The sequence below is a fragment of the Brachyistius frenatus genome, unplaced genomic scaffold (assembly GCF_029030835.1).
Source record: "Brachyistius frenatus isolate BFR_SWC_R1_liver_20210118 unplaced genomic scaffold, ASM2903083v1 Contig_164, whole genome shotgun sequence".
NCBI lineage: Eukaryota > Metazoa > Chordata > Actinopteri > Embiotocidae > Brachyistius > Brachyistius frenatus.
Window position 1 is genome coordinate 682,501 of NW_027210763.1, and position 27,064 is coordinate 709,564.

The following is a 27,064-nucleotide window of genomic DNA, read 5'->3' on the forward strand; positions in this document are numbered from 1 at the left end:
AATAATAACTTTATTGAACAAGATGTAAATTAACAAACAGTGTAAAAAAAAAAAGTACGCATTGTTTCGTACAGAAAAAGTAGCAGTGTGGAAATAGCCGGACACTAAAAGTAAAAAAAATAAGTAAAATAGAAATTAATAAACATAGATGGATTTAAATTCATAAATTCCCTTGATGCAGAAATATCATAGGAGGAAAAGATATATACATAAAAATATCATTCTTCCTCTTCAAGATTCTCTTCATACAGTTGGACAGTTTTGTTCCTTCTCTCAGTATTCATCTGTTTGAGAGTTTTTAACATCATCTTTAAATTCAGAATGAACTATCGATACGTTATTCACCAAATTCCATTGAAAAATTTGCCATAGAAAACTAACAAATGTATAATGAACTCAAAATTCAGATTTTCATGTTCAAATTATGTAATAAAAAATTTTCGATTCAATTTTAATATTTACATTTATTTTACCCCGTTATATAATCTTCCATTCTGGACCAGAAAATAATACAAATGTGTCATTACGTCATTTAAACTCGTTCGCTTGTTACAGGAAAAGATGTGATGCTCGAGCCGGTCGGTCTGTCGGTCTGTCTGTCTGTCGGTCGGTCTGTGTGTGTGTGTGTGTGTGTGTGTGTGTGTGTGTGTGTGTGTGTGTGTGTGTGTGTGTGTGTGTGTGTGTGTGTCTGTCTGTGTGTGTGTGTGTGTGTGTGTGTGTGTGTGTCTGTCTGTGTGTGTGTGTGTGTGTGTGTGTGTGTGTGTGTGTGTGTGTGTGTGTGTGTGTGTGTGTGTGTGTGTGTGTGTGTGTGTGTGTGTGTGTGTGTGTGTGTGTGTGTGTGTGTGTCTGTGTGTGTGTCTGTCTGTCTGTCTGTCTGTCTGTCTGTCTGTGTGTGTGTGTGTGTGTGTGTGTGTGTGTGTGTGTGTGTGTGTCTGTGTGTCTGTGTGTGTGTGTGTGTGTGTGTGTGTGTGTGTGTGTGTGTGTGTGTGTGTGTGTGTGTGTGTGTGTGTCTGTCTGTGTGTCTGTGTGTGTGTGTGTGTGTGTGTGTGTGTGTGTGTGTGTGTGTGTGTGTGTGTGTGTGTGTGTGTGTGTGTGTGTGTGTGTGTGTGTGTGTGTGTGTGTCTGTGTGTGTGTGTGTGTGTGTGTCTGTGTGTCTGTGTGTGTGTGTGTGTGTGTGTGTGTGTGTGTGTGTGTGTGTGTGTGTGTGTGTGTGTCTGTCTGTGTGTCTGTCTGTGTGTGTGTCGTGTCTGTCTGCCGGTCTGTCTGCCTGTCGGTCTGTCTGTCTGCCGGTCTGTCTGTCTGCCGGTCTGTCTGTCTGCCGGTCGGTCTGCCGGTCGGTCACCGGAGTGAGCGCGTCGCGCGAGCAGCTCACGCGCTCTCCTCGTCGGACCGTGAGCGCGCGCCGCGGCGGCGACAGTCGCCATTTTATTTTGAAACTCAAACCTGAAGCGGAGGCTCGAGCGACCTCTTCCATTTCTGGTTTGTTGTGAGCGATAAGAAGGGATGAGGACCTGAACTACTTTCGTCGGAGCACGGTGAGACTCGGGAACGTATTGACTGAACAACCCGTCGGTAGATTTACACGTAAAACGCGATAAGCAGCGGTGTTGACGGAGGGATGGCCGTTAGCCAGCAGCGCGAGCGGGCCCGTCTACGTGCTGGACAGCAGCTGTCAACTCGGTCCCGTCGAGCCAGGAGCGACGCGCGAACCGGGCTTTGTTTTTGGTCACGTCGGGAGTTTTCTGTCATTTCACGAGTCGAATAGATGCTGGAGAAGATTGCGGCGTCCGCCCGCGAGCCTTCGGGTCTCCGCGTGGCTGTGAGTCGGTGTGTATTTTGTGATTGTAACGCTGGCGGCTCCGTGAAGTAGTCGGAGCCCGGAGACGAGCTAACGTTAACAAGGTGCATGCTAACGTTAGCTGGCACGATCGCGCAAAAAAAAAAAAAAAAAAAACACCCGCGAGACTCGTGTTTGTTCCGGCTCACGGCCACGACGAGCACGGCTCCGAACCTGTCCAGGTCCGGCCGGTACCTCGAAAGGAAACCGAAGAAAAGTGAGATGTCGCAGTTTTAAACATTTCTGTCTCAAACATACGAGCCGTGGAACTAGCTCATGTTGCTAACGCTAGCTCCTCGTCCGGGCTAGTTGTGTAGCATTAGCTCGTAGCTCCCGTGAAGTCTCCGGTTTAAATGTTGGACGTCGACCTCCTCCGGGGGGACGCGGACCGGATCGGACGTGGATGTGCACTAGAAACCCGAAGCCGTGGCGGGGTGAGCCGTCCCGGGGCTGGACGTCAACACTTCGTAGTTCACAACGAGCTCAATAATTCGTTCAGTCAGACTCGTCGGAGCGAAGTGTTGCTCACCGGACGGGCTGCAGCTGACCCGCTTCACGCTCCCCGGAGGTGGCGCTCTGCTTCTCCAGCCCGTTCACCACCACCAGCTGGGGTCGCGCTGTTCGCACGCCAGGCCGTGTTCAGTGATGCTGCATGCTGCCCGACACCAGCTCACGTACTTTAGCTGCTTCTTTGTTTCTGCGGGTGATTTTTTTGACGCTTTCTTGTCTGTTTGTTCTTTAACTTTAATGTCTGGAAGCTCTTCATGTGACCGACTAATGTGAAACCGTGTCGGTGAACGACTCGACGCGCTGAGCATGTGAACGGCAGGTATCGGGGCACCGCCGCGGCCTAGTGCAGCCCTGCTGCCACGGTCCGTTTATGTAACCTCACAACACCAATGAACATGTTGGACTTCACCGACACAGCTGGAGCTCCCGCAGCTTCTGCATTTTATCAGCTGATAAAAGTGCAAACACCAGACGGTTAAAATGTATTTTACAGCACTTTTAGGGTCTGTTGTCCAGGTAGGCCTCAAAAGCCTGTCTCTCAGTGTTTTGTGTTGTCAGTGGATAGTAAATATTGTCCTGCAGAAAAAAAGTACACTGCACTGCCCGAGTTCAGCGCCAACTCCAAAAAATGAGTTCCTGTTTGTTTCATTTCCGTTTCTTAAAACCAATTTATGTGTGTTTTGAAATAATTTTGTACAATTTTTTTTTCGTCCTTTTCATTCCAGATGCTGAACTTGATTTTAAACTGAAGGACTGTACCTACTAGCACTGGGAGCCACCGATCGGAGCACTCATTTGGAAAGCCGACAATTTTTTCACACCTTTTGGGGGGGGGGAGCAGAAGTAACCTATCACTGAAGTGACTAAAGGGGAATAATGGTGATTTTGCGCCGTGCTCGGCCGCCTGCTTCCGCCCCAACCAGCAATGAATCTTGACTCGCTCTCGCTGGCTTTGTCTCAAATCAGCTATCTGGTGGACAATTTAACAAAGAAAAACTACCGAGCCAGCCAGCAAGAAATACAGCATGTAAGTGGCGGCAAACACGTCGAAATACGTTTGTTTTTACATCTTGTCACAAGATATCTTGGATTCAGGGCTGGACACTCTGGACAGAATGAAACATGATATTTTTTCACCAAATTCTTCGATATTGTGGACAGTTTTCTTGGGATGACTTCACTAAATATTTACACAGTGACATTTTTCTTTATGAATAATCATTAGTAGTGTGGCTATAATGACTACATGGGTAAACGGTGAGAGAAGTCTGGATAATTACGTCCCTTTACTGTAATGTGGCCGATGAAAACCGGAAAAGACCAACACTGTACATGTAACGGTATTACGATGTCCAAAAGTCGAAGACGCTACCTCGTCTCATATCACAACACTGACATAACATCAATATATGGACCAGCCCTACTTGGAATACTGTTAACATCAAGCCATTTGGAAATCTTTTTTTTTTTTTTTTTCCCAACACTTCTTCCAACCATTTTCTTTGTGTACATCTGATAATGCAGACTCGCTGTTTCAGTTTACAGTATAAGCAGATTTTTTTTTTTGTAAAATGATGACCTAAGCCAGTTGTGTGATGGTCAGCGGCTGTTTGGAAGTAAAGTTAAAATAACCTTTAGTCCCCCCACTTTAATGAAATTAAGATCGGGTCAGCTCGGTCCTCTGTAGATGTTGGCGGTTAATTCACTGTTTTGTTGTTTGCTTAGTAAAAGAAAAGACAAAGAAGAGATTTCGCTGCTTTACCGTTGTTCGAACAGCTCATTATAAATTCACCTGGAAGCGTTTATGCAAAAAAAACAACCTCTTATTTTATAATGTGGATGACTCACGTAGATAAATAGTCTTATTGTTTATCAGTGTGAACATACCTGGTGCTCGCATGTGCTGATGTTTCTTCATGTGCTCTCCCTAGATTGTAAATCGTCACGGTCCTGAGGCAGACAGGCATCTACTACGCTGTCTCTTCTCCCATGTGGATTTCAGTGGCGATGGTAAAAGCAGTGGCAAAGACTTTCACCAGGTAATTTTTGATTAGAAACATTTAAATTCTGTTTGTTTTTACTAAAATCTTTGTTCGAAGTTTTGCTGCATTATAAGGTTGCATATAAAATATTTATATAACATGGAAAAAAAGTTTTTTGGGGGGCAGCATTTGTTCCTAAAAATGTTATCTCATATGGCAAAACTGACCCGTTGTTCTCGGAAGTTACATTTATTTTACAGACTTCCCAAAAACACATTAATTAAACGGTGAATCATATAAAACTACTGAGTATTTAGTGTGAGAAACTCGTCTTTATATTCCCGAACATCAGATAGAAATGTAAGATTATAGCTTTTAAGTGGTCCAATAAGTTAATTCTCTCAAGTGATTAAAGAAATAACTAATAGCCGTCATATGATACGCAGAAATTCTCTTCAGTTTGACGTTCAGTCATTGATCATCTGAGGACTAATCATAAACATCTCTCATTCGCTGACGTCACACGATAAATAGTCAAATCTTTTACCGTGTTACTCAAAATCAGGTCTCGTACAAAAAAATGTCAGTGATTTAATAACCGTTTCATATCGAGTGTTAAATTATTGTCTTATCCTGCACTTCACCTGCTTCTGTTCTCTTTGCTCTCTTCCTCTTCTCGGTACGTTTCGCTTTTCAACTTGCCCAAGACACAGTTTCTGATCCAGGAGTGTGTGTCGCTGATATCAAAGCCAAACTTTATCTCTACTCTCTGTTACGCTGTTGACAATCCCCTGCACTACCAGAAGGTGAGGAAGCACATGCTTGAACTTCAGTTATATAAAAAAAATAAAAAAATCTTAAAATAAAAAACTGCACTGGGTTTCAGTAAATATGTCACATTAGCTCAGAAATCAACTCACCAATGTGTCTACAAGCATATCGTAAGTGTGAATAGCAAAAATTAATATGACTAAAATTGTCTTTCAGAGTTTGAAGCCATCGGCCCACTTATTCACTCAACTGAGTAAAGTTCTTAAGCTCAGCAAGGTCCAAGAGGTAAGCCGGCTCTGCACTGGGCTTCATTACCAGACCGAACGGGGACAATGTGAATACTGTACTACAAAAACAAGAAGACGATTGCCGATCTCAAATGCAGAAAACATACCGGGAGTTATTTGTAATGTGTTCATTTATTTCCTCAGGTGATATTTGGCCTCGCTTTGCTCAACTCCAGCAACGCAGACCTTCGTGGTTTTGGTAAGTTGCTCTCGGAGCCGATATGATCTGAAATCCTGTTTGTTTGTTTTTAAAATGTACCGATATACTTGTTAGAAAGGTTTCTATATATCCACAAATTTTAAGTTTCCTGTAGCTTTAAATGTCCTAAAACATTAAACAAGTCATAGTTTTTGTTTTTATTGATGACTGCAAATCATCAGTACAAATGAAATTGTTGAAAACCGGCCTAACTGATTGTTTATGAACGTCTCTCAGCCGCACAGTTCATCAAGCAGAAACTTCCGGACCTCCTGCGGTCGTACGTTGACGCGGATCTCGGAGGAAACCAGGAAGGTGGCTTCCAAGACATCGCCATAGAGGTGTTGCACCTGCTGCTCTCCCATCTACTGTTCGGACAGAAGGGAGCAAGTGGGGTTGGGCAAGAGCAGATCGACGCCTTCCTCAAGACACTTTGCCGAGGTACGGACGGATCAATTAACATCGGTTTGCAGTCGGATTTATGAATCGTATAAATATCTCTATTTGGACAGACGCGGCGTTGTGAGATTGAGATGTTGCCTTTCAGATTTCCCCCAGGAGCGCTGCCCTGTGGTGCTCGCACCACTGCTGTACCCTGAAAAACGGGACATTCTCATGGATAGGATCCTACCAGACTCGGGGGAGTTAGCTAAGACCATAATGGAGAGTTCTCTCGCAGAATTCATTCAAGAAGTTGGCTATGGCTTCTGTGCAAGGTGAATCTGTGAAATCAATAACTTCACCTGTTCAAGATGTATTTTTAACATGCCTGTGAAAAAAAGAAACTATTTTATTAAGATGTGCTACTGCAACAGAATTTCTACGTGACTTGAATTAATAATGTTCAACATGTTGGCTTAAAGTCACCACTGACCCTGTTGGTCCTGTTTGTTTGTTTGTTTGTTTGTTTGTTTGTTTGTTTTTCCGCTCCAGTCTGGACGAGTGCAGAAACATAATCCTCCAGTATGGGGTGAGAGAGGTGACAGCTAGCCAGGTGGCCCGAGTCCTGGGCATGATGGCTCGTACCCACTCTGGGCTCACTGACGGCATCCCACTGCAGGTGAGCTCCTGGACCACTTCAGTTTGGTTGACGCCGGTATGCGTAAATACGCCGGTTTCTGAGTATTTAACTTTTGTTCTCTCCCACAGTCCATCTCTGCTCCAGGAAGTGGTATCTGGAGTGACGGGAAGGATAAGAACGATAGTTCGCAGGCACATACGTGGAACGTCGAGGTGCTCATCGACATCGTCAAAGAAGTGGTCAGTGAACCGTCTGTTTATCCCAAAATTAGCTTTCACTTTTACCTGACTGGTATGACGAGACAGAATCCATTAAACTACATGGCTCAATTCAAACAAACTGCCATTTTGACTTTGGGGATCACTTAAATATTTAAAGGCATTTCACCAATTTTGCATATCTTAATGTCTACTGTGCAGCGGTCATGAATCTGATCCACACAGCCTTAATACTCTCAGATTGTGCCGGATAGATGTTTTAAAAGTTGCTGAGGTTTTGCTGATTATTCCCGTCTGTTCCCCAGAATCCCAACCTGAACTTCAAAGAGGTGACATACGAACTGGACCACCCTGGATTTATAATCCGGGACAGCAAAGGGCTGAATATCGTGGTGTACGGTATCCAGAGGGGGCTGGGCATGGAAGTCTTCCCTGTAGATCTCATCTATCGGCCGTGGAAACATGCAGAGGGACAGGTGACGGACTGGTTTCTGAACTATTTAATTCGAGATAAACTTGAAGTTATAAATTAAGTGTGATGTAAAATTAGAACAGATTTCTGTGGAGATTAGTCTTGTTAAATGTCTGCTTTCTTTTTTTTCTTCTTCCAGTTGTCATTCATTCAGCACTCTCTGATGAACCCAGAGGTGTTCTGCTTTGCTGACTACCCCTGTCACACTGTCGCCATTGACATCCTGAAGGCTCCACCAGAGGATGACAACAGGGAGATCGCCACATGGTACGGAGAAGGCTGTTTTTTTTTGTTTAGTTACTTATTTCTTACTGGGTTCAAGTGTTGAAATTATCTGACTTGTATTAAACTTGTTTATTTTTTCCTTTGCATATATGACGCGTGATAATTTTGTCACACATTATCGAGCCGGGTTTGTCCCAGCCTGTTAAAAGCTGCATAGTTTAACCTTGCAACACAAACTGGAGAGTTAAAGTTACATTACTTAAAATGTCGTTGAAAATGTTTTGCCGATGCTCTGATATGTTGAGATGCTGAGAGTGTCCTAACTCTTGGCAGGAAAAGCCTGGACCTGGTGGAGAGTCTGCTCAGGCTGTCTGAGGTGGGCCAGTACGAGCAGGTGAAGCAGCTGTTCAGCTTCCCCATCAAGCACTGCCCCGACATGTTGGTGCTGGCATTACTGCAGATCTCCACCTCCTGGCACACGCTGCGCCACGAGCTCATCTCCACCCTAATGCCCATCTTTCTGGGCAACCACCCCAACTCCGCCATTATCCTTCACTACGCCTGGCATGGACAGGTTGGTGCTGTTTGTTGATTTTTCAAATCAATCGGTCACTTTGTCTAAAGGTTATTTATCATTATTTTCTCAGTAAGTTGAGTGTTTTTGTCTTCTTCTTTTTTTTTTTTACATCCTCCAAAAAAACAAAACTTTTTTTTTTTCTTCCAGGGACAGTCTCCTTCCATTCGTCAGCTAATTATGCATTCGATGGCTGAGTGGTACATGAGAGGGGAGCAGTATGACCAGGCCAAACTATCGCGCATCTTGGACGTGGCCCAGGACTTGAAGGTTTGTTGAAACACCTCTCTCAGAACCGATGACCAGGTTCAGACCAGTGTTTTTTTTTTTTTTTTTTCCCCCCACCAATGTTATAAAACCCCTCTTTACTGTCAACCTGTCAGTCAACACGGGGTAATTCCTGATCATGACAATTCAGATAGATAGATAGATATGCATAACAATTAAAACCAGGAAAAAGGTGGGACTGAAAACATGACAAAAGTTACCCTGAATGCGTTTAAAAAAAAAAAAAAGATTTACCGTTTTATAAGTAACATTTCATTAGAAAAATTCGAGCTTGATGATACAGACATGCTGAATATCCTGTGGCACCTTAAAAAAACACTTATTTTGTATAATCAAACAGCTTTTACCTATTAGTAAATTAAAAAAAAAATAGAAGAAGGTCATTGATTGTATTAATTAAATGTCAGTGTTATTTTCACGATGCTCAATGCTGGAATCTGTTTTTGCTTCCTGCAGTCTCTATCGATGCTGCTGAATGGTACTCCATTTGCCTTTGTTATTGACCTTGCTGCACTTGCCTCTCGCCGCGAATACCTCAAACTTGATAAATGGCTGACTGACAAAATCAGAGAACATGGGGTGAGTCTCTCAAAGTGCTCCCGGTGTCAGTTATCGACGGATGTTTTCTCGTGACCGTTGTGTTTTACACTAATTTTTTTATTTTGTGTCTGTGCACCAGGAACCTTTCATCCAGGCATGTGTGACGTTCCTGAAGAGACGCTGCCCGTCCATTATGGGGGGTCTGGCCCCCGACAAGGATCAGCCCAAAAGCGCCCAGCTGCCCCCAGAAACTTTAGCCACCATGCTGGCCTGCTTGCAGTCCTGCGCTGGGTGAGACGCTCTCCTCTCTGTTCCTGTATTGTTAATTTGTCTGGAACTGGAGTGGAGATATAGAGAGATACACACCAGTCCATACAGTGTCTTTGAAAGTTATTTAAATAAAGATTTTATTTTATTTTTTCTCCTCAGGAGTGTGTCCCAGGAGTTGTCGGAGACCATCCTGACCATGGTCGCCAACTGCAGCAACGTAATGAATAAAGCCCGGCAGCCGCCACCAGGGGTGATGCCAAAGGGACGCGCCCCGAGCACCAGCAGCCTGGACGCTATCTCACCTGTGCAGGTATGTTCATGTGAAAGCTGCATCAAAACTCTTTTAAATGCCTTTTCAATGTCCAAAAAGTAGTTTAAAGTATATTAACTCTGACTCTTCCAACCTTTTCTTATATATGCTGTTCTTTTTTCTTTCTTTTTTTTAAACTTCCTCGTTTGCGTTACCTTCTCCAGATGGACCCTCTGACCGGCATGGGTTCCCTGAACCTGGGGGGCACAGCCACCTCCCACACTCAGAGCATGCAGGGTTTCCCGACCTCTCTGAGTTCAGCTTTCAGTAATCCACAGTCCCCAGCCAAGGCCTTCCCACCTCTCTCCAACCCCAACCCCAGCACGCCGTTCGGGGGTATCGGCAGCCTCAGCTCGCAGCTCCCTGGTATGGACTCTGGTACTATGCTATTTGATTATTTTCTTTCCATACAAACACACATTTACACTAAGCCAGCAAGTTCAAGAAGGATTCATTTTACTTTACTTACCAGAAAAATATTTGATAAGGTTTAAATCTGGTAGGTGAAAAAGTAGATAATGATGGAGATGTTGCGTTATTTCCAGGTCCCTTGGGTTCGGGCATCGGCTCGGGCATCGGCTCGGGCATCGGCTCGGGCATCGGCTCCGGTATCGGCTCCGGCATCGGCTCGGGCATCGGCTCCGGCATCGGCTCCGGCATCGGCTCCGGCATCGGCTCGGGTATCGGCTCCGGCATCGGCTCCGGCATCGGCTCCGGCATCGGCTCCGGTATTGGCTCGGGCATGGGTTCCGGTATTGGCTCGGGCATCGGCTCGGGCATCGGTTCCGGTATCGGCTCAGGCATTGGCTCCGGTATAGGTTCCGGTATCGGCTCGGGCATTGGCTCGGGCATTGGCTCGGGCATTGGCTCCGGTATCGGCTCCGGCATCGGCTCCGGCATCAGCTCCGGCATCGGCTCCAGTCTGGGGATGCCGACAGTAAGCGCTGACCCCTTCGGCACCAGGAAGATGAGCACACCCGGCCTGAACCCGCCAACCTTTCAGCAGAGTAAGATGAAGGCCTGTAAGTGGGGGTGGTGGTGGAGTGACTGAGAGCCCCGCCTTGCGCTGCTCAGCACTGTATTTCCTCTGCAGTGATTATCCTCTTGATTTATTTCAAATGCGTCAACACGACCTCAAAGTCCCTTAATTGTGAGCTTTTGGAGACTCATGCAATTTATATCTTGTCTACATTTGGATGACTTAATTTTCTTGGTCATTTCCTGTCGTACAAGCTTCATTAGTCATAGAGGAAATACAGATCAGTCTTCCATTCCTCGTCTGCTTCTGCTGACAGCCCCACTTTAATGTGATTGGTCAACTTTTTCCAGCATCAAAAAGAGGTTCAGCAACAGAGACTACAAATCTAAACTTAAATATATATATAAATATAAAAAAGCCAAATCTTGTTTTTCTTCACCTTCTTTCCTCTTTGAAAATATTCAATAGTTTGTTTGCGGTGAAGAAAAACACTTTTAGTTGAGATGAAGGGCTAAAAACAGAAAAGGCTTATTGTTGACTTTCTCTTAAGACACCTTTTTTTGATACTGAATGTTTCACTTGATTACGCAACGATCTGTAAGTTGTTCTTGCATCGTCGTGTGAATGACTGGGCTCATGCTCCCGGCGGTGTCGAGTTACAACAAATTGTAAAGATTCTCCACTGTTCTTCCAGCTGACCTTTCTCAGGTGTGGCCCGAGGCAAACCAGCACTTTAGTAAGGAGATAGACGACGAAGCCAACAGTTACTTCCAGCGCATCTACAACCACCCACCTCACCCAACCATGTCTGTGGATGAAGTAAGCAGCGCGGTGCTTCCACTGGTTCTCTGCCCTCAATACAAAGGAAGTGTGTGTTGCTGTTCTTCAAATTCACACACTATTCTTCGCAGGTTCTGGAGATGCTGCAGCGGTTCAAGGACTCCACCATCAAACGGGAACGAGAGGTGTTCAACTGCATGCTTCGCAACTTGTTTGAGGAATACAGGTTCTTCCCTCAGTACCCGGACAAGGAGCTGCACATCACCGCCTGCCTCTTCGGCGGCATCATCGAGAAGGGCCTGGTCACCTACATGGCCCTGGGCCTGGCCCTCCGATACGTTCTCGAAGCCTTAAGGAAACCGTACGGATCCAAAATGTATTACTTTGGAATCGCTGCCCTAGATAGGTTTAAAAACAGGTATGGAAATGTTTTCTTTTGCAGAAGTAAGTCGTCGTACGAGTCGTCTCGTTTCAAGCTGACGAATCTTTTATGTTTCTAGACTAAAGGACTACCCTCAATATTGTCAGCACCTTGCTTCAATTGCTCACTTCTTGCAATTCCCCCACCATTTACAAGAGGTAATCAGGTTTCCTTAATTTATCTTATTCCCAGTCTTTTTTGTTGTTGTTGTTTGTCCCGTCTCTGTCTGAAAAGAGGGCGTGTCACCGTCAGATAGATTAAATCTCTCGCTCTGCACCTTTAAATATCCTGTGCGTGCAGTATATCGAGTACGGCCAACAGTCACGGGACCCTCCGGTGAAGATGCAGGGCTCCATCACCACCCCGGGCAGCCTGGCGCTGGCGCAAGTTCAAGCCCAGGCCCAGTCGCAGCAACCCGCCGGCCTCAAAGCCCCGCAGCCGGGCCAGCCCAGCACCCTCGTCACCACGGCGACGACTACAACCACAGTGGCCAAGACGACCACCATCACCAGGCCGACGCCCAGCACCTTCAAGAAGGACGTGCCGGTGAGTTGCACGCACGTGTTTTGCATCTCTGTGTTGAAGGTTGTGTACAGTGTGTTTATTTGTGGTGGTTTGGTACCTGCAGCCCTCCATAAACACGACCAACATCGACACCCTGCTGGTGGCCACCGACCAAACGGAAAGGATCGTGGAGCCTCCGGAGAACGTCCAGGAGAAGATCGCTTTCATCTTCAACAACCTCTCTCAGTCCAACATGACACAGAAGGTAAAAAAGAAAAAAACATCTTTCTGTCTGAAGAACCTTTATATTCAAAGATCTGGGTTTTTAAAACGGTATTTTCTTGTTTTTATCTCAGGTTGAGGAGTTGAAAGAGACGGTGAAGGAGGAGTTCATGCCCTGGGTGTCTCAGTACCTGGTGATGAAGCGTGTCAGCATTGAGCCCAACTTCCACAGCCTCTACTCCAACTTTCTGGACACGCTCAAGAACCCGGACTTTGTCAAGATGGTCCTGAATGAAACTTACAGGAATATCAAGGTACAATTTTGGGGGGAGAAGATGGTAACTTCAGGATTTTTAAGACCCAAAAACCTGCCTAGTTTAAAATGTCACATTACCGTGCTGGATAAATGAGTTTATGTGTTTCTACTTGCCAGCACGGCTAAAAAAAAAAAGAAAATAAAAGTCATCATTTTTAAGTATTAACTTTCTCATTGCATCTCTGGTGCTTCTCAGGTGCTTTTGACCTCCGACAAGGCAGCTGCCAATTTCTCTGATCGCTCCCTGCTGAAGAACCTGGGCCACTGGTTGGGCATGATCACACTGGCCAAGAACAAGCCTATCCTCTATACAGTAAGAGCTTCTAACCAGTCTGTTGGGAAATGATGTGCTGCTTCTCCTGTCTACTATAGAGATGACAAAAACATTTTATTTTTTCCTCAGGACCTGGAAGTGAAGTCTCTGCTACTGGAAGCTTACGTGAAAGGCCAGCAGGAGCTGCTCTACGTGGTTCCCTTTGTGGCCAAAGTTCTGGAGTCTAGTCTTCGCAGCATGGTGAGAAACGAGCCCACAGACTTAAAGATGTCGACACGCTGCTTAGTATAAAATATCTTTGTATATTTCACTAAGTAATGGTGAACATATATCTGAATCTGTTTCATGGTTATTTTACCGGTTGTTTGTCTTTGCTGCAGGTTTTCAGGCCCCAGAATCCGTGGACCATGGCCATCATGAACGTCCTGGCTGAGCTGCATCAGGAACACGACCTCAAGGTAATCATTCACCACTCGGTCTAAAATCCTGCTGCATAACAATAATGTATTTATCTAAACTAACTAAACTTAATCGATTATTGCTGACGTTCTGCTCTTGTTTACTGCAGTTGAATTTGAAGTTTGAGATTGAAGTTCTGTGTAAGAACTTGTCGCTGGACATCAACGATCTGAAGCCAGGAAACCTGCTGAAGGACAAAGACAAGCTGAAGAGCCTCGAGGAGCAGCTGTCTGCACCAAAGAAGGAGGCAAAACCTCCAGAGGAGCTGCTGCCAGTTTCTACCACAGGTCATTACTCTATATTCAGGTTTTTTTACAGTCCTCTTTATTTACAGTCATGTGGAAAAAGACCTTCAAACATCTCTCATCTGAAGGAATTAATCATGACGGAGAGTTTAGAAATGAAAGCGACTGGTGGACAGTCACGCTAAAACATCGAGAAGACTTGATTCCTGCTAAAGGGGACAAAAATATCTTCTGATACCACAGAACCAGTATTACATGTATATTATATATTTCTGTTCAATAATCACCTTTATCTGTGGACGCTGTTTCAAAGAGGATCAAACGTTTGCTTGTCCAAATATGTTAAAACATGGGATATACTTTTTTTTCTCGCATGACTAAACCTGCATCTGGAATATAAAAAAATATTTTGTTGTTGTTGTCTGGATAATCTGTTGTTGCTTTTATCAAACAGCGGGTTTTTTTGTTTTTGTGACCAATAGGAGACTTCGTCCCGTTCGCGGCTCCTCCCTCCACCCCAGCTGCAACCACCACCGCCTGCACCACCACCGGGCCGCCCACCCCTCAGTTCAGTTACCATGACATCAACGTGTACGCCCTAGCAGGCCTGGCTCCGCACATCAACATCAACGTCAACGTAAGCAACAAAGGCCGTTTCACGGTCTCCGCAGATATTGACTTGACTCCCACTAGGATATCGTCATAGCGACCTACTCAAAATACAAAAACTGTGCAAAAGCTTAACATGAATGGGTCCAAAGATGTGGCATACAAAAGGTCCACTTTACTTTTCTGTGCATTTGCTGTTTAGCTTCTAAGGAGCCTCCGACAAGCAGAACCGGCGGTCCGATCGGGTCTCACGGTTTCCTCTCCTCTCCTCAGATCTCTCTGCTGCAGGCTCACCCTCAGCTGAAGCAGTGCGTGCGTCAGTCCGTGGAGCGAGCGGTCCAGGAGCTGGTTCACCCCGTGGTGGATCGCTCCATCAAGATCGCCATGACGACCTGCGAGCAGATCATCAGGAAGGACTTCGCCCTGGATTCGGAGGAGTCCCGCATGCGCGTGGCCGCCCACCACATGATGAGAAACCTGACCGCCGGCATGGCCATGATCACCTGCCGCGAGCCGCTGCTCATGAGCATCGCCACCAACCTGAAGAACAGCTTCGCCGCCGCACTGAGGGTGAGCTGGACGCAGCGTCTGATAAGATGTGGAGGGACGTGTTTGAAACGTGCATCCCTTCTCTAACTCGATCCGTTATCCCCGCCAGGCTCCGACCCCCCAGCAGAGGGAAATGATGGAGGAAGCTGCAGCCAGAATCGCTCAGGACAACTGCGAACTGGCCTGCTGCTTCATTCAGAAAACTGCTGTGGAGAAGGCCGGCCCCGAGATGGACAAGAGACTCGCCACGGTGAGACTTCAGAGAAGACTCAACAGCTGTTAATGTGGTTATAGATGCATGAAACGTCTCCCGTCACCTCACAATTAAACATGTAAAAATGAGGCTATTCTAATATCAATATTGCAGAGTTTGTCTGTTGATTACAACATGCTGCTCTGTGATTGGGTACTTTGGCTATTGTGTTACCACGGTGACTAAAGACGATGCTCGTATGCCTCGATTTACTTTTTTATTTTTTTTTATTTTTAAATCTGCCGTGATGCATCACGCATGTAAATTGTATAGTTTTTTTTTTTTTCCACGTGTGTGTAAATATGTGTTTTACTGTTCAGTTTCTTAACCGGGTCTCTACTCTCCTGCAGGAGTTCGAGCTGAGGAAACACGCTCGCCAGGAGGGACGGCGCTACTGTGATCCCGTCGTTCTGACTTATCAGGCCGAACGCATGCCGGAGCAGATCAGACTCAAGGTACGATCGGCGTCGCATCCTGTCGGGCAAACACCAGGACGGAAACACGGGGAAACAACCTCTTGGTCCTGTGCTGACAGACCGTGGATAACGTGTCTGAAGAGTAACGAAGTGTGTGTGTGTGTGTGTGTGTGTGTGTGTGTGTGTGTGTGTGTGCGTGCGTGCGTGCGTGTGTGTGTGCGTGTGCGTTGCAGGTGGGAGGAGTGGACCCGAAGCAGCTGGCTGTGTACGAGGAGTTTGCCAGGAACGTTCCAGGTTTCTTACCAAGCAATGATCTCTCCCAACCCACCGGCTTCCTGGCTCAGCCCATGAAGGTGAATTCATTTCCTGTGAACCTCCAAAACTAAACTTGGCAACTTTTATTAAAAAAATTAATTAAAAACAAAAAAGGCTGCGCAGGGAAGGTTTAGAAGATGCTACAGCGCCTTATAACATGATACGAATCATGAATGTTTATGACTTGTTAATCAGAAGGAAGATTGTTCTGGTCTGTGGGTTTAATTATCCAGATTGTGCTTTAACCCTCGGACTTTGATTGAATGTGTATTTCAGCAACAGGCCTGGGCCACGGACGACGTGGCTCAGATCTACGATAAGTGCATGGCGGATCTGGAGCAGCACCTCCATGCCATCCCTCCACCCCTGGCCATGAACCCTCTGACCCAGGCGCTGCGCAGCCTGCTGGAGGCCGTCGCTCTGGCCCGCAACTCCAGGGACGGCATCGCCGCTCTCGGCCTGCTGCAGAAGGTAGGACGCCTGACTGTCATCTGTAGATGTCGGGGGGGGAAGTCCTGGATCTGCGTTTTACTGAGTTTCCGTGTCTCCCTCGCAGGCTGTGGAAGGTCTCCTGGATGCTACCAGCGGGGCCGATGCCGACCTGCTGCTTCGGTACAGAGAGTGCCACCTGCTGGTGCTGAAAGCTCTGCAGGACGGACGTGCCTACGGACCTCAGTGGTGCAATAAGCAGATCACCAGGTGAAGGAGGGCGACGTGTTTCTGTCTGCAGCCTCACTGAACAGGATGTCTTCACTTTAAACGCAGCATCACGTGCTGCAGCTGGAGATCATTATTATCTACCTGGCTGACGTTGCCGCCGTTTGTGTTTACAGGTGTTTGATCGAATGCCGCGACGAATACAAATACAACGTGGAGGCCGTGGAGCTTCTGATCAGGAACCATCTGGTGAACATGCAGCAGTACGACCTGCACCTGGCGCAGGTACGCTTCACCCACAGACTCATCTAGTCTTCATATTCAGGTCAAATAGTTCTGTTTTAATTTGCCGTTTGTTGTTTTCTTTTTGCAGTCGATGGAGAACGGGCTGCACTACATGGCGGTCGCCTTCGCCATGCAGCTGGTGAAGCTGCTGCTGGTGGACGAGCGCAGCGTGAGCCACGTCACCGAGGCCGACCTCTTCCACACCATCGAGACTTTGATGAGAACCTGCGCACACTCCAGAGCCAACGCACCTGAGGGGTAAAAAACTAAACCACTACTGCAGTGGTTAGAAACGGCTTCCTGAAGCTGAAGATCTGACGATCCAAAGCCATGTTATGTTTCGTTTGGCCTGATGAGTTTACAGCATTTTATTTTATTTATCTTCCGCAGGCTTCCCCAGCTGATGGACGTCGTTCGCTCCAACTACGAAGCCATGATCGACCGGGCCCACGGCGGACCCAACTTCATGATGCACTCTGGGATCTCGCAGGCGTCTGAGTACGACGACCCCCCGGGCCTGAGGGAGAAGGCCGAGTACCTGCTGAGGGAGTGGGTCAACCTGTATCACTCGGCTGCCGCCGGCCGGGACAGCACCAAAGCGTTCTCCGCCTTCGTCGGCCAGGTTAACTCCCATCTTTATACATACAGCGTAAAAAAATCTGAAAACCATCGGAGCTCTGGTTCCTCATGCCTCCCCTCCCCTCCTCCTCTCTCCCCTCCTCCCCCTCCATCTCTTCTCCAGATGCACCAGCAAGGCATCCTGAAGACGGACGACCTGATCACGCGCTTCTTCCGGCTGTGCACGGAGATGTGCGTGGAGATCAGCTACCGGGCTCAGGCCGAGCAGCAGCACAACCCGGCAGCCAGCGTCGCCATCATCCGAGCTAAGTGCTACCACAACCTGGACGCCTTCGTGAGGCTCATCGCCCTGCTGGTCAAACACTCGGGGGAGGCCACCAACACGGTGACCAAAATCAACCTCCTCAACAAGGTACAGCGGCTCATCGTCGTCCATGCCGGCTCAACATTTCTTTCAGTTCTTTCATGTTAAATGAGCCCGATCGTGGCTCCTATTTCATTATAAAATCTGCAGTCTCATGTTGAATTATAAACCCCTGCCGTGGTCCCTCCCCCCCTCCAGGTGCTGGGCATCGTGGTCGGGGTGCTGATCCAGGACCACGACGTCCGTCAGACGGAGTTCCAGCAGCTGCCGTACCACCGCATCTTCATCATGCTGCTGCTGGAGCTCAACGCCCCCGAGCACGTCCTGGAGACCATCAACTTCCAGACGCTCACCGCCTTCTGGTAGGACCTCACTTCACGATGCTGCAGCGTCTCCTTCTCCTCCTCCTCCTCCTCCTCCTCCTTTTCCTCCTCTGATGATCAACTGGGCCTGAAATTTACCGTTTGCTTTTATCTGCAGCAACACCTTCCACATCCTGAGACCCACCAAAGCACCCGGCTTTGTGTACGCCTGGCTGGAGCTCATTTCCCACCGCATCTTCATCGCCAGGATGCTGGCGCACACACCGCAGCAGAAGGTATTCCTTCACAATTCACTCTTTTTATTTTTTTTCCTAGACAGATGTTACAGCTTTGTTTTGGCATATTTCTGAATTTTGGGTTTCCCGTGGTCTTGCAGGGTTGGCCCATGTACGCACAGCTGCTGATCGATCTCTTCAAGTACCTGGCGCCGTTCCTGAGGAATGTAGAGCTCAACAAACCTATGCAAATACTCTACAAGGTCTCCGTCATGTGTTGTTACTCGAAAACATCTTCATTTTGGTCCCGAGTGAGTCCAGATGTTTCCCGTTGTGACTCCAGAAACCTAAATGTGACCTGCTCTCTCTCCTTGTGTTCTGGTCGGTGGTTCAGGGCACGCTGCGGGTGCTGCTGGTGCTGCTGCACGACTTCCCCGAGTTCCTGTGCGACTACCATTACGGCTTCTGCGACGTCATCCCGCCCAACTGCATCCAGCTGCGCAACCTCATCCTCAGTGCCTTCCCGCGCAACATGAGGCTTCCCGACCCGTTCACGCCCAACCTGAAGGTGGACATGCTGAGTGAGATCAACATCGCTCCCCGGATCCTCACCAACTTCACCGGCGTCATGCCCTCCCAGTTCAAGAAGGATCTGGACTCGTATCTGAAGACGCGCTCGCCTGTCACCTTCCTGTCGGAGCTGCGCAGCAACCTGCAGGTAGGAACTGGCCCCGCCCCCGTTTAAAGTTTGTAGTTGTACAATAGAAGACGGTACGATTAGTTTGACGTCTTCGTGTCTCGCAGGTGTCCAACGAACCGGGAAACCGCTACAACATCCAGCTGATCAACGCGCTGGTGTTGTACGTGGGCACGCAGGCGATCGCTCACATCCACAACAAGGGCAGCACCCCCTCTATGAGCACCATCACCCACTCTGCACACATGGACATCTTCCAGAACCTGGCCGTGGACCTGGACACCGAGGGTGAGGACACACATCTGTTTAAATCAGTAGAGTAACGTGTCCATCTACAGAGACGTTCCTCCTTTGTTTGGATATCGGTGATATTGCAGCTTAAAGAACTTCTGCATCAGCCTCATGTTTTCAGACCTGGAAGCTACGAAGACTTTTTCTATCCGGTCTGTAGTTTTCTCCGACGTCGGTGTGGATTGCAGCTTTATTTAACACGTTGCTTGAGCTTTCTGAAGCTCTGCCGTCACTTGGTTACCAACAGAAACCCTCCAGCTGTAAAGATCCGTCTGACCCAATGCTTTCGTGCCCTTCTGTCTTTCCAGGACGTTACTTGTTCTTGAACGCCATCGCCAACCAGCTGCGCTACCCCAACAGCCACACCCACTACTTCAGCTGCACCATGCTCTACCTGTTCGCCGAGGCCAACACCGAGGCCATCCAGGAGCAGATCACCAGGTGAGAGAACCGTCCGATCCGAGGGGGGAGGGGGGGTAAACGACGAGCGCCGCTCGGTGTTAAAGCTCTCTGCTCGTCTTCCAGGGTTCTGCTGGAGCGGCTGATCGTGAACCGGCCGCATCCGTGGGGGCTCCTCATCACCTTCATCGAGCTGATCAAGAATCCTGCCTTCAAGTTCTGGAGCCACGACTTCGTGCACTGCGCCCCCGAGATTGAAAAGTAGGTTTCCTGTTGGGTTTGTTGTGATCTTGATGACCAATAAAGTAAAGTCAGCGTTGTGCTCATAAACAGATGTTAATACCCCCCTCCCCCCTCCCGCCCTCGCCCCCACCCCCGTGTGTCCTCAGGCTGTTCCAGTCCGTGGCCCAGTGCTGCATGGGACAGAAGCAGGCCCAGCAGGTGATGGAGGGCACCGGTGCCAGCTAGCCTGTGCACCAGCCAGCTCGTAGCCCTTGGGAGAGATGCCGTGGCCTTGATCCCCCCGCCCCCCACCATCCCCACCCACACCCACACCCACCCACACACACACACCTCCCTCTTTACTGTTGGCACTGGATAAACTGGCAACCGCAGTTATTTTGAAACCTGGACGAAAGGACTACTGCTCACGGATCTAAGGAGTTAGATTTTTTTGTTTATCCGGATCAGGACATGCTGTTTAATATACTTTTTTTTGATGCTTTGATGTAAATATTGAAAAAAAAAAAAAGGGAGAAGATGGGGGAAGTAAGACAAGTGGAGAGCAAATGCACATGTCAAAAACAAATATGTATCCTGACATGTAAAGAAACATATTTTCACTCACTACCAAAGTCCTTGGTTTTGCTTCCCTCCCACACAAATCCTTTTTTCTGACTTTTTTTTTTTTTGGTTTTTATTTTTTTTTTGCTGAAAGGTAGATGACTAAAAAGAAGAAGAAGAAAAAAAAAAAAAAAGCTGCCTGCTATGTTCATTTGATTCCTTTTTATCCCTGAGTGGGACAGAAAGATGTTAGTTAAGTCTCCCAGGTGGGGTCTGGGGTGGGGGGGGTGGGTGCGGGGGGTCTGCTCCTGGTTTTGTCCATTCGGAAAAAAACTGGCTCCCGAAGTCTCTCCCTGGCACTTGTAAAATTGTGCAAAGTGATGGCAACATCGTTATCTTGACAATTTGTATAAAGATCCAAATTGAAGAACAACAATAGAAGGACCAATACAGCCCATTTTGTAACATTTTGAATGTTTTGTAAATGTATTGGTCCATGTGTTGTATTTTGTAGTTCTTTCTAGTTTGCCTTTAGTTCTTGCTACTTAACTGCAGTATGCCTACATACAGGAAATAAAGCATTCAAACTGCACCCGCATCCTCGTCCTTTCACAACCACCAGATCCAATGAGGGATGAGGAAAAAAACGCTGCTACGCGTGGTTATTTAAAAAAAAAAATTAACCACAGACCTGAAACTGGAGCAGAGAAACAGATTGTTTGGGGCAAAAAAAAAAAGAAGTAATAATTGAGGTTGGTGTCACCGTGAATTCGGCCCCCGGGGTCAGACTGTCAACACAGAGTTCCACTGGGACCTTCTGAGGTTCTGTTCTGGTTTCAGACTTCTTTTCTGCTTCAGTCTTCAGGTCAGTCTGTAGGTTTTTGTGCTTCCTGTTTTGATTTTTTTTAAAACTCCCCTCGTCTTTGTTTCAATTCCTGCCCTTTGTAATGATTGTCCCCCCCCACCCCCCGCTTAGTTTCACCTGTCCCTCGTTGTCCTTTCCACCCTGCTTGTCCGTGCACTCTTCATCTTCGTCAGTCACTTTTCGTTTCCTGTCTTGTCGCTGCGTCTTTTGAAACCCAGAGAACAAACCACCTGAACTGTGGCGCCATGGCAACAGGCTTCTCCTAACACGACAACGCCTCGCCTGTTTTCAACCTAATGTGACTTCTTTTTTTTGCCCAAAAGATTTTCTTTGCTCACAAATGTTCACGTACTTGTTTTCATACACGGTTAATGACAAAGAAAACACTTTAATCGTTTATCTTTTGCAAAAAAAACAACATTTATTGACTCGTTATAAAAAACCTCCCGCCGTGTTCACGCCTCAACTCTTTGAGAGCTCCATCAGTTTGTGCAGGATGCTCTTCTGTCCGTAGCGTACCTGCAGCGCCCTCTGCTGCCTGCAGCTCAGCGCTGCCGTGTGCTCCATCAGCGCCCGGTCCCGCTCCACCACCTCCCCCACCCCCCGTCTCCGTAGGACCTCAGCGTCAGACGAACCGTCTCATGAAGCAGCCGCTTCCACGAAGCCTTCAACTCGGGGAGACCGTCGTTGGAGAACATCTGGGACACCTTCTCCTCCTCGTCCTCCTCGTCCTCCTCCCACCCGTCGTTGTCCTTGAACTCCGAGAGCTCGTCCTTGGACATGCACAGCACCTGAAAGATGAGTGAGAAGTTACGTTTCAGCGTAATTGACAAAAACAAAAAGCCTCCGCTGAGCCGTGATGTCGTTCGCCGGGTTTCACCTTCAGCGCCGTGTGGAGCTCCGAGTCCGTCAGGCAGCCGTGTGTCCCGAAGACGAAGGCTCCTCTCTCCTGCATCATCTCGCCCAGCACCTCCCGCTGCTCCTCCATCAGCCGCCGGTCCACATCCGACTGGACACCTAAAGTCAAGGAGACGAGACACTCAGGACGAGCGGCGACCAGCGGTCTTCTTGAATCTTCTTTTCTAATGAATGAGGGATTATTTTCAGATGGACCTCCAGAAAACTAAGAAGAAGGAGTGACTTTAGCTAACAACACCGAGATAACTGATGGACACATTTTATTCACTTTGGATTTGATGAGAGAAGTTGAATGGGAGTCTATGGAGCCGGAGGCTTTTTGGAGCCGACCTCTAGTGGCACTCGCTGGTATTGCAGCTGAAGACACTTCTGGATCAGAACCATTTTTTTTTTATATCTATATTTTGTACGATGACGTAACGTTCCCGGGAGCCGGTCGCTCGTCTCTCACCTCGCGCGGCGACCGCGTAGAGGTTGGAGACGGGGACGTCGGCTGTCTCGTTGCCGTTGCTCGGATACGGCTCGGTGAAGCCGTACATGTGAAGCAGCTGCCAGTTGGCCATCTGGCCGTAGGTGTTGAACACCTCGTCGCCTCGACGAACGGGACGCACGCAAACCATCTTCAGACTGTCCTGGAAAAGACGGAGAGGCGGGAGGACGGAGAGACGGGAGGACAGTTACGGAGGAACCGGAGTTGGCAAAAAAAAAAAAAAATCCTTTTCGGTGAACGTCTCCTCACCGGTGTGAACTCCAGGTTGGCGTTGTGATTGGACACGTGGTTGAGCATGTCGGCCATGGGGACCATCATCGGCGGGTTGGGGGCCCTCTCCTCCTCTTCCTCATCCTCTTCGTCGTCATTGTCCTCTTCTTCCTGCGGCTCTTGGAAACTGCAGAGAGGAAGAGGATGAAGGAGGCGATGCAGTTGTGTCGGTGGCGTGTGGGAGGCGTGTGGGAGGTGTGTCGGTGGCGTGTGGGAGGCGTGTGGGAGGCGTGTGGGAGGCGTGTCGGTGGCGTGTGGGAGGCGTGTCGGTGGCGTGTGGGAGGCGTGTCGGTGGCGTGTGGGAGGCGTGTGGGAGGCGTGTCGGTGGCGTGTCGGTGGCGTGTGGGAGGCGTGTGGGAGGCGTGTCGGTGGCGTGTGGGTGGCGTGTGGGAGGCGTGTGGGAGGCGTGTCGGTGGCGTGTGGGAGGCGTGTCGGTGGCGTGTCGGTGAGCACTCACCTGTAGGCCATGACGAAGGCCACCAGCCGTGTGTACAGATCCAGCGTGTGCGTCCTCGGGCTCCACAGGTCGGCGTGTCTGAGCATGAACGGCAGCGCCACGTCCTCGTACTCCCGCCGGATGTTGGTCAGGTCTTTGTCCACCGCCTCCGGGACGCCCGTCCCCCTCAACAGACGCTCTCGCTCCTCTTTGGACCTGAGGACGGACGGGAAATCACGGCGTCCTAAAGTCTGCATGGTGGAGGGGGTTTGGGGGGTGAAAGACGGGTCCTCACCAGAACATGGGATGGTCCAGCGTCCTGAAGTCCGTCCACAGGGACAGGTAGGGAGTCCAGCGGGACCGCGAGGACGTGTACTCGTGCAGCAGAGCCAGCAGCAGAGGAACCCAGCCGGAGGAACTCTGCAGGGACGACTTCTCTGAGAACAACACGTGTTTGAACATTCTCTGGTTGTTTGAACCTTGTTTTGTGTTTCTGTTCTGTGACACTGAATCTTTTCCGCTGTGGGATTAAATAAAGTCCAAACTCGAGCTCACCTTTCTCCAGCAGAGCGGACACCTCGGCCGTCCCCTGGTGGAGGAGAGCTGATCTCGGGACGGTGAATAAAACCTCCCCTTCCTCGATGTCGGCCGTCGCCAGCATCCCGTAGTCCGCCACGGTTCCCTCGTTACTCACCGACACCTGGAGGGTGACGATACACTCATGACATCATTATTCATATGACGTGATGGCTGTGACGGGTTGGAGTGACGTACCTTACTGCTGAGCACGAGACCGACGGAGTCGCACCACCGCAGGAAGTCCTGCAGGCGGGTGAGCTCCGACCCGCCCGGTACCTGGTCCGGTCATAATGTCAATCAGAGATCAGCACGAGTCGAAACACTTCCTGACTGCCACTAAAACACATGAAGTTATGACGCATGCGAGCAGCTAACGTGACCAGCACGTGGAGGGAGAGCTGACGTCATTCAAACAGCTGCGTCACCATTTAGCTCAGAGTTAGTTTTAGTTTAACGTGATTAAATTCGTCACCTTCGGTCGTTTCGCCGCTGTTGCCATCCCGTAAATAAACCCCAGAAAAGCGGCCAGCTGCGATGATGGTGGACGGAGACGACACCAAGCTAACTCGCGCATGCGCACCTCACAGAGACTTGTAGGTAGGAAGTGCGTTTCCAAAACAAAATAAAAAAGTAAACGCAGAGGAAGTTTAAAAATAAATGTGTGCAGCACAAACAGGCGACTTGTGAGTTTGTGATATAAACAAAGCAAAATGCAGCACACAAGTGGAGTTTATTCACCGGAAGTACAAGTACTATGGTTTATTATGAATATTAATGAACGAGTCATGAGCAGTGATAACAAACTATATAACAAATTAACTTTCTGAATCAATAAAGGATGTTTTTACAAATAAAAATATTTGTTTTTAATGTGGTGCGATTTTTTTTTTTTTTGGTATGTAAAGCTTTTCCCCTGAAGACCACTAGGAGGTGCTGTTTAGCCATTGAACCAACACTGACCCGTATAAACAACCTCTACACTTTTATATATACACATGAATATATATAAATATATACGTACATATACACACTCTGTTATACCTCTGCTGTTAAAGCTTTATTTTAAAGTTTTAGTTTCGGAGTTAAAAGTGAAACCCACCGACCTCCAACACTGACACGTCCGCGTGAACTGTTTAACATTTAAATACAGAAGAGAAACGTGTCCTCCCGGCAACATGCGGGGTTGGCTCAGTGGTGTCGTCGGCGTCTTGTGGTTCACGGTGCGCGGGTTCGAGTCCCTGCGCGTGCGGAGGTTCGTCACCTTCGACCGCGGAGGGACCGAGCACGTGCACTGGAGCATCCGACTAAGAGCGTTCAACTATCAACTCAAACTGAATACTGACAACCGAATAATGGAAAGCATTGAATTACGATCGCTCCGATGACCTCACAGGTCACTTCCATACCCTCATCTTTTGTTTCTCTTAATCTTAATCAAACTTTAGATTTATTCATTTAGATTAGAATTATTTAGAATTAATAACTCTTTTTTTGTTTTTTAAAAATGTGTCAGATTTCGCTCCAGTTGATAATCAAACAAGTAATTTAATAATTGAACAGGTTAAACCCTTTTCACTTTGCTTCTCTTAAACTGTGTCAAACTTTTGATTAATTAATTTTTTTTTTAAAAAGTAAAATGTGGTGTCAGTTTTCTGGATAATGTCCAAGACTTCTCCCTCTGTCAACCTTTAATTCGTAATCTCCACCACCGGATGGCGCTGTTGGAACGGATGAGTCGTAGGGACACAACAAGTCACCACATCAGCAACCAGGACGGTTCAGTCACAGTTCGTGGACAGAATTACAGATGTGGAAAGTCCGGTTATAGAGGCTCGTTGGTCTAGGGGTATGATTCTCGCTTTGGGTGCGAGAGGTCCCGGGTTCAAATCCCGGACGAGCCCTTGTTTTTGACGTCTTCTGAAAGGTTTAACGTCATCCTTTGACAACGGTTGAATTGGTTTCCTCACCTTTTGCTGGATCAGATGATATGTAGAGCCCACTAGTTGCCAAAAACCTCAAAATCATCCATGAATTTTAGAATATCTTATCATGTCAGTCATAAAAAACTAATGAACAACTTTAAAAAAAGTTATAGTATATTATGTCATCCAAACTGTCACAAAAATATCATTCTATACTATATATATATTATATATATAAATATATAATCTTAGAAGAAACTAAAACTGTCAGATAAATGGTAAAAATGCTTTATTAAATGTTTCAGTGTAATTGTGCACGTGTGTGTTTCAGGTGTTTAACCATCAAAACCACAAACTACAGCGTAGGACTGGAGCTCTTTCACATTAGCAGCTAATTCACAACAAAACAGGTTTTTCCAGGTTACCACGTGACCCAACCTCCAACACTGACACGTCCGCGTGAACTGTTTAACATTTAAATACAGAAGAGAAACGAGTTCTCTTGAAATAATGGTTTGGCTACGTGGTATTATCAGCGTCTTGTGTTCCGCGGCGCGCGGGTTCGAGTCCCTGCGGGTCCAGAGGTTTATCACCGTCGACCACGGAGGGACAGAGCACGTGCACTGGGAAATAGAACTAAGAGCGTTCAGATATCAGCTCGAGCTGAAGACTGGCGATGGTACAGTTCAAAGCTTCGGGTTGATGCCGCTGCGCTCCGGTTCATAATCAAATAAGAACCTTAATAATTTCATAATTGGAACAGGGTAAACCCTTTTGACTTTGCTTCTCTTAAATTATTGCAAACTTTTGATTAATTAATACAATTTTTTTTTTATTTTTTTTTTATTTTATTTTATTTTTTTAAATGTGGTGTCAGTTTTCTGGGTAATGTCCAAGACTTCTCCCTCTGTCAACCTTTAATTCGTAATCTCCACCACCGGATGGCGCTGTTGGAACGGATGAGTCGCAGGGACACAACAAGTCGCCACATCAGCAACCAGGACGGTTCAGTCACAGTTCGTGGACAGAATTACAGATGTGGAAAGTCCAGTTGTAGAGGCTCGTTGGTCTAGGGGTATGATTCTCGCTTTGGGTGCGAGAGGTCCCGGGTTCAAATCCCGGACGAGCCCTTGTTTTTTTACCTC

The 27,064-nt window shown here is 47.6% G+C and overlaps 2 protein-coding genes and 2 non-coding genes across 8 annotated transcripts; 3 read left to right on the plus strand and 1 right to left on the minus strand.

Annotated features, from left to right (window-relative positions):
- The first annotated feature begins 1,414 nt into the window (after window positions 1-1,414).
- Window positions 1,415-21,031, plus strand: cnot1 (CCR4-NOT transcription complex, subunit 1). Of its 5 annotated transcripts, none has more exons than XM_069716877.1 (48): window positions 1,415-1,535; window positions 3,073-3,374; window positions 4,279-4,386; window positions 5,037-5,135; window positions 5,317-5,385; window positions 5,532-5,586; window positions 5,824-6,027; window positions 6,134-6,302; window positions 6,520-6,646; window positions 6,736-6,846; window positions 7,131-7,301; window positions 7,437-7,564; window positions 7,856-8,096; window positions 8,247-8,366; window positions 8,841-8,963; window positions 9,064-9,215; window positions 9,354-9,504; window positions 9,669-9,882; window positions 10,050-10,511; window positions 11,178-11,302; window positions 11,395-11,681; window positions 11,764-11,842; window positions 11,985-12,230; window positions 12,313-12,453; window positions 12,545-12,724; window positions 12,923-13,039; window positions 13,130-13,240; window positions 13,381-13,458; window positions 13,569-13,746; window positions 14,187-14,341; window positions 14,587-14,883; window positions 14,972-15,112; window positions 15,466-15,570; window positions 15,765-15,884; window positions 16,123-16,317; window positions 16,403-16,545; window positions 16,680-16,788; window positions 16,877-17,046; window positions 17,179-17,410; window positions 17,531-17,779; window positions 17,930-18,093; window positions 18,212-18,329; window positions 18,431-18,532; window positions 18,664-18,987; window positions 19,074-19,254; window positions 19,566-19,698; window positions 19,783-19,917; window positions 20,046-21,031. In XM_069716877.1, the coding sequence occupies exons 2-48, from the start codon at window positions 3,273-3,275 to the stop codon at window positions 20,122-20,124; spliced, it is 7,500 nt and encodes a 2,499-aa protein (XP_069572978.1). In that variant the 5' UTR covers window positions 1,415-1,535; window positions 3,073-3,272; the 3' UTR covers window positions 20,125-21,031. The 5 variants fall into 5 exon arrangements, with proteins under 5 accessions (XP_069572978.1, XP_069572976.1, XP_069572979.1 ...); XM_069716875.1 differs by having other exon boundaries at window positions 11,764-11,841; window positions 11,975-12,230; XM_069716878.1 differs by having other exon boundaries at window positions 9,669-9,870; window positions 11,764-11,841; window positions 11,975-12,230.
- Window positions 21,032-21,705: 674 nt separating this feature from the next.
- Window positions 21,706-24,562, minus strand: setd6 (SET domain containing 6, protein lysine methyltransferase). Its single transcript, XM_069716900.1, is given in 10 exon segments — window positions 21,706-21,901; window positions 21,904-22,095; window positions 22,185-22,321; window positions 22,674-22,854; window positions 22,962-23,109; window positions 23,440-23,634; window positions 23,714-23,855; window positions 23,974-24,118; window positions 24,193-24,273; window positions 24,470-24,562. Coding segments are annotated over 10 exon segments (1,383 nt in total). The 5' UTR covers window positions 24,497-24,562; the 3' UTR covers window positions 21,706-21,766.
- Window positions 24,563-25,826: 1,264 nt separating this feature from the next.
- On the plus strand, window positions 25,827-25,898 carry trnap-ugg (transfer RNA proline (anticodon UGG)). Its single transcript has one exon. It is a non-coding gene; the product is annotated as a tRNA-Pro (tRNA).
- A 1,079-nt stretch (window positions 25,899-26,977) lies between these two features.
- Window positions 26,978-27,049, plus strand: trnap-ugg (transfer RNA proline (anticodon UGG)). The gene has a single exon. It is a non-coding gene; the product is annotated as a tRNA-Pro (tRNA).
- The last annotated feature ends 15 nt before the right edge of the window (window positions 27,050-27,064 follow it).